Genomic DNA, 6,999 nt, shown 5'->3' with positions numbered 1-6,999 from the left:
ACCATCTGTGGGAAAGTCTCCTGAGGTACCTGTGTAAATCTTGTGGTTATAGCTGGTCCTAAGCACAGTGGAGCACTTGAGTCTATTGGCTCTCAGCATAGAGATCATTTTGTTAATCTTGAATGTAGGAGGGATCAAGATGTGGCTCACACTCAAAGCCAAGGAGCACCTTCCTTTCATTCTGAACGAACTAGACAGCACGAGGTTAGTCACCATTCGCGTGATGAAGAGGTCCATAATTTAGAGAGGAAGGTGGAGCGGTTACTACGATGTTTTTGTCGCTGAACTCAAATAAGGGAAGATAGGACCCCTTCTCTAGACCAGTATTTGAGTACTAGAAGTGATGGAAGTTACTGACCTAGAAGCAGGACTCCACCTAGTGAACCGTTCATGTCATCATCTTGTCACACTTCGGGTCAAAAATACTATCGCAAGAAATCGAGAACTCCACCAAGGAGAGGCCAAGGGCATGATGCTATGGGAAAGGCTCTCCTTCAGATATCTCGCTCCCCATTTTCTCAATTTATTGGGCAAGCCGAGCTCTCCCGTTACTTTAACCAACCTACTTTCACCATCTACAATGGTAAAACCAATCCTGTCAAACACATAAGCCATTTTAACCAAAGGATGGCCATTCACTCAAAGAATAAAGCCTTGATGTGCAAGGTCTTCCCTTTGAGCCTTAGTCAGGTTGCCAAGAGGTGGTTTGACATCCTTAAGGAAGGGTCAATATATTCCTTTGATGGATATTTTGAGGACATCACGGTACGAACCTTTAAAGTAGGTCTTCCTACACATTCCAACCTATGGAAGTCACTTACCATGAAACCAACTTGGGGTATGCATCAATTGATAGATCGGATTGAGGAGCATAAAAGGGTTGAAGACAACCAGAGCTCTAGTAAGGGTAAAGCAAAGGTTTTCACCTCTGATCGAAGGGATAATTCGACAGGCCGGTTTGCGTCTTCCCAATTGAGGAGGGAGTTTCATAGTCAAACATCCCATAATGTCGTTGGTCCTCAAGCGGTGAACTCGATGTTTAAAGAACTGATATATCAAGTACTAGAGAAGATTAAGCATGAGCCCTACTTCAAATGGCCAAATAAGAAAAGAGGAGACTCGGCTAAAAGAAACTAGAATTTGTATTGTTAGTACCATCAGGATCAAGGTCATACGATTGAGGACTGTAGAACTTTGCAAGTCTTCCTTGATCAATTGATTAAAGCTGGCAAGTTGAAGCAATTTTTGCAGCAGCCAGATAGTCAAGGAAATTGGCTCGCAACAGGACCACAAAGAAGTTGAGCACCTCAATGTCCTTGGGAATAATTAATGTTATTTTCGCGACCCTAAGAAGAGAATCTTATCCAGTTAGCAGGGTAATGTTGGTGTCACCACAAATTGTAGGATCTGAAGAAAAGACACCATGTAAGAAGTCCAGGGTTTCGAGAGTAGTCGATCTTAGGATTTTTCGATGAAGATAAGTTGGGAACGATTTAGCCACATGAGCCCTAGTGGTGACCTTGCGGATAGTAGGGTTCAATGTCAAGATGGTAATGGTTGATCAAGATAGTGGGGCAGAAATTATGTACCCTAACTTATTTAAAGGTCTAGGACTCAAACTTGAGGATTTGGACTAGTATGATGCTCCATTGATCGAGTTCGATGGAAATACTACTATTCTGAAGAGGATGATCTGATTGCCTGTGCAAATAGAGGATAAGGTGGTGAGCGTGAATTTCATAGTGGTGGATGCTTTTTGCCATATACCGCCATCCTGGCCAGGCCGTGGCTACACGCCATAGGGGCGGTCTCATCCATATTACATGTTAAGGTAAAATATCCTACCAATGAGGGGGTGGCCAAGTTGGTAGGATGCCAATCAATGGCTAGACAATGTATGGTAGCGGTGGTTGATCATCGTGTTGTTGAAAGTGGCTCTTCGGAGGTGATGCTGACATTGTAGCAACCACAGCCCGGGTCGCCTGCCTTCTCAGATAGTCCAGTATCATGTGAGGAGTTGGAAAGGGTCATTATTGGAGAGGATATAGATGAATACTTTCAAGTTGGGATTCAACTCTCAGTAAAAGATAAAAAGTAGCTAGTAGACTTTTTGAAGGATAATTTGGACGTTTTTGCGTGGAGTGCATACGAAGCACCTGGGATTGATCCCGAGTTTATCTGCCACCACTTAAATGTTAGCTTTAAGGCTATCTCGAAGAAACAACTACCTCGGTGTTCGTCTAAAGAACATGTCGAGGCTGTAAAGGACGAGGTCCGTAAGCTTAAATAGGCTAGAGCAATCAAAGAGGTTTTCTACCCCGAATGGTTGGCTAATATCGTGGTGGTAAGGAAGAAATCAGGGAAATGGAGAGTGTGCATGGATTTTACAGATCTTAATAAAGCTTGTTCAAAGGACTTGTTTCCTATCCCGAGAATAGATTAGTTACTTGATGTAATGTATGGACATCCTAGGATGAGTTTCCTAGATGCTTTTCAAGGCTACCATCAAATCCAGTTGGTGCTGCTAGACCAAGAAAAAACAACCTTCCTTACCCCGATAGGAAATTATCACTATAGAGTACTGCCATTCGAACTAAAGAATGCTAGGTCTACATATCAAAGAATGGTGACTAGAATGTTTGAGAGCCAGTTGGGAAAGAACGTGGAAGCATACATCGATGATATGGTGGTTAAAAGTAAAGAAGAGTCTGGGCACTTGTCTGATCTCGGGGAAATGGAGAGTGTGCGTAGATTTAACAAATCTTAAAAAAGCTTGTCTAAAGCACCCGTTTCTTGTCCCGAGAATAGATCAGTTAGTTGATGCAACGTATGGACATCTTAGGATGAGTTTCTTGGATGCTTTTCAAGGCTACCATCAAATCTCGTTGGCATTGCCAAACCAAGAAAAAACAGCCTTCCTTACCCCGATGAGAAATTATCACTATTTATTTTGTGAGTGAACAATAATTGGACCATAATTAACCTTAATTATTTGATTTCCGTTTCACTTGTCACAACAACAATATCATATTAAACAATCAATCTCAAATTACATACAGCATGTAAGAAGGAAAAAAGGGACTAAAAGGAAAAAAGTTATCATTTTGTTCATGTACTATTTGAAATTTAGTGGAACAGACCAAATGGACTAAAACAAGCTGAAATTTAGGCCGAAATAGAAAAATTAACTAATTAACTGATATGAAACTTTCTAGGAAAAAATGCAAAGTTTACCCTAAATTTATTTTAGTCCTTTAACTTTGTTTTCATTCAATTGAGTCTTAAGTTTATTTAATTAAGGTTTTTCCGTTAACTTTAGTTAAATTTAAAAATAAAAAGTTTTGGAAAATATTTTTTCAATAATTAATTGGATTTTTTAATTAAAAAAATTGAAGGAAAAATAAAAATAAAAATTTGGATACTTAACTGCAACATTTAACAAAATCTTATGGAGATGTCTTACTCAAATTTTTTTTTTTTTTTTTTTTTTTTTTTTTTTTTTTGAGAATGATCTTACTCACTTGAATGAAAGTAAAATTAGAGAACTGAAATGAATTTTGGTCAAACTTAAAAGGTGCAATTTGCATTTTTGCCAACCTTTTAACTTCTCTTGATGGAATTAATTGACAACTTTGCTTGTGATTCATGTACAATATATCATCCAATACTTTAAATTCGAATAACTTCTAAAACTTTGCAGTTTGCACAACTTTTGAAAAAATCAATTTCATAGTTTATGATAAAAATTCTTTAATAGTTGTTAATTAATAATCTTTTGAGAAATCAGAAATGTCTTATGTAAGAACCAAGTACAAGAACTCTAGGCCTTAGATCCCTTGGGCTCACAATTTATTTGTGGTGGGTTTAAGGATTTCCTACAATGGGTCGTTCTCGGCAGAGAGACTCAAAGCAACACTCAGTTGAAAAGCTCTCTCCTTGACTATTTTCTCTCCAATTTTCTGAACCCCTTCTTCTCCCAACATTCCTCTATTTATAGCCAATGTTAGTGGGGAGACCATGATTATGTTCATCGTTAGTGCTATTGGAGGTCCAGTATTATCTGGTTAAAGTGGCTGTTTTAGGTGAGAGGGCGGTGCAGCATTTATGATCTTGGAACTTGGCTCCATTTTCACCGATTGTGTTCGGCGACTCACGTTCCCGTGCATATCATGACCTTCCCGGGTATTGACTCGCGCGCTCTACCGGGAAATGTTAACCGGTCAACCCCGGGAGCTTAATAACCAAAACTTGTTTTTGGCCCTAAGGCAGTTTTAAGAAGGGCATAAGGTAACGGGAACTATCTGCTGGGCCTGCGCCCAAGGCTGGTATGGGCTTGGGCCCGGGGCCTAGATGGGTCTGGGCCCAAGGCCTGTATGGGCTTTGGGAGCTCGGTGCCGTACAATAGCCCCCCCTTGATTCATACTCGGTTACCGAGGAGAATCAAGGAGCTGCCTGGGCTTCTTGACCTCGGGAATCTTTTAGTCTGGGTCTTCTGGCTGTCATTTCTCATTAATAGCCATATCAAAAGACGCGCCGTTTTGCGGCGCCAGGCGCAGACGTCATTATTGCCTGACGGTTCGTGAACCGAAGCGGTGCGCAAATCGGTTACGCCTGGCATTTGCTGGGTCGCTCGTTCGCTGTGCCCATTTATTGTTTGATCAAGCGTTTCTTCTTTCCCCATTTCTTCTGGCTCTATAAATAGTTCTTCTCCAAACGTCACTCCACTTTTCCTTTGCCTCTGATTTTTAGCGCCTACTCTCTGCCGACCACATTTCTGTGTGCTTGCTCAGCGTCCTTTTCCTCCTTAGAACCCAACGTAAGTCTCTTTTTCCCTTCCTGTTCCTTCAGCTTTGTTTCTTTGATTTTATTCTTGTAGTTTTAGGCTTTATAGATGGGTTATTCTTACCTTCTAGATACCCCGGTTGCTTTGGCCAACTTTAGGAGTAAATTTAGTATCCCCAGTGACGTGGACGTGGCTTACTGCCATGAGAGTGATATGGAACTCCACCGAGGGCATGGTACGACCTTCTTTCCTTTGATGTCCATCTTAGAAGGTGGGGTTAGGTTCCCGGTAGATCCCCTCCTGATAAGCACACTTTCCTACTATGGGCTGTGCCCCGACCAGCTTCCCCCCAATTTTTACCGGGTAGTTAGTTGTGTCGGCCAGTTGAACCATACCTTTAACTTACAACTAGATCACCATGATATTAACCAAATGTACAGCCTTTGTGGGAGCAAATCCACAAATTACTACTTAAAGACAAGGGATGCTCGGGTACGGCTGATATCGTGCCTACCCGATTCGAACAGGAACTCCGCCGGGGAGTTTGTCAGGGTGCGCGGCAGTTGGTTTGCCGGGGAGATCCCTTGCCCCCTCACACGGCGTGAAGTGGGTTCGTACCTTCCCCCTCTTATAGTTGTTTGAGTAAAAGAAAATCTTTTATTGTTAAAAGCTAACGTGTTATTTGTTCTTCTGCAGACGGCAAAGTGTTTACTCAGGACCTCAGAGCCGTCCACGTCAACGACTTAAACTTCGTCCTTCGTTCCGAGATCTACGTGCACTGGGACGGGCAACTCCGGGCCTCACACCTGATCCTCGGCGTGGAACCGGTTTACTCCACTTGGCAATCATTCAAGCAGGCGTTGATAGTTGACAGCCCCCTGCTCTCGTACATAGACGTCCGGTACGTGAACTTCTTGCCGCCGAAGCTTACAACCGGGGAAGCGAGGGAATTTGGTAGGCGATTCACTGCCGCGGACGAACGAGTTCCCCTTCGAGACGATTCCGCGGAGCAAGTATCCCGGCGCCTTAGAGAGAGAGCCCACGAAGCTATACAACAAAGGGACCAAGCCCAAGAGCAGACCAATCCCGAGGATCCACCCGCCGAGCATCAACAGCAAGTGACAGACGCGGCTAACCTGCTAGCTGAAGCGATCCAGCCCGGTGCAAGCATGGTGGCAAGGCGAATAATGACCCTAGACAGGTTCGTGCCTGGTGCCTGGCCGACCAACCAGCCCCCGCCTACCCAGGGTCGGGGTCCAGTTTCTCAACCTCCTCCAACCTCGCAGACCGGACGTGCCCGGAAAAAACAGAAAGTGGCCGAGCCACATTCCACGGCCCCGGGGGACGCCGCTGTCCGGACCCCTCCCCGACCAACAGGGGGGATTGTCATCCGCGAGTCGCAGACTGAAGCCGGCACGGGGGGCGCATCCTCCTCCCAAGTGGCTCCGGCGTGGGAGCCAAAGTTCCTTCTGGATGGCAAACCATTGCCATCAACGGCCTCTGTTCGGATATGGGATAAGGGCGAGGGCGGCCGCATTGCCCAAACCTTGGCCGGAGCTCTCCAACTTCCCGAGGACGTGCACGCCTTTGAGGACGGGTCCGAGGAGTCCGTGGGGCGCCGATTAGAGTGGCACGCCATTGCGGTAATTCTTTTGTCTATTTGCTCCATGTAAATTTCCTTTTGCCACTTTGCTAACCTTCACGCTTGCTAGGCCGCTCAACTAGCTCACATTGTGGCTGCCCGGGCACGGGAGCTTGACGAGGAGAATGAGCGCGAGAAGGTGGCGCGGGAGGCAGCAGTAAAAACGGCTAAGGAAAAGGCCAAGATTGCTGAGGCTGCCGAGAATAAGGCTGCTGCCGCGGAGAAGTTCCGAGCATCTGCCGAACAGAGGTGTACTGACCTCCTGGCCAGGCAAAATGAGACGGAACTTAAACTGGCCGAAGCCCTCAGCCTCAACACTTCTCATGCCGAGGAGATAGCTGATCTCAGGGCGGGCTTGGCGGCCGCGGAGCAGAAGTGGTACGACGTGGGCTTCGCCGACGCCGAGAACTCCGCAGAGCCGGTGGTGGCTCGGGCTCGGCATATGGGCTTCGAGGCCGGGTGGTTTGCTGCTCTTCAAGCAATGGGAGTTCCTGAAGACTCGCCGCTGAGAGACCCCGGCCAGATTCCATTCCCGAGTCCTGTACCTGCCGTCCAGAACGTCCCGGCTGCTACA

At 45.5% G+C, this 6,999-nt stretch overlaps 1 protein-coding gene across 1 annotated transcript; it reads left to right on the top strand.

Annotated features, from left to right (window-relative positions):
- Positions 1-390: 390 nt before the first annotated feature.
- On the top strand, positions 391-1,137 carry LOC126690044 (uncharacterized). The gene has a single exon (XM_050385183.1). It carries the CDS (start codon positions 391-393, stop codon positions 1,135-1,137), a length of 747 nt encoding a protein of 248 aa, XP_050241140.1.
- The last annotated feature ends 5,862 nt before the right edge of the window (positions 1,138-6,999 follow it).

The sequence above is a fragment of the Quercus robur genome, chromosome 6, assembly GCF_932294415.1.
Source record: "Quercus robur chromosome 6, dhQueRobu3.1, whole genome shotgun sequence".
NCBI classification, from domain to species: Eukaryota; Viridiplantae; Streptophyta; class Magnoliopsida; order Fagales; family Fagaceae; genus Quercus; species Quercus robur.
This window is presented reverse-complemented; position numbering and strand designations above follow the sequence as displayed.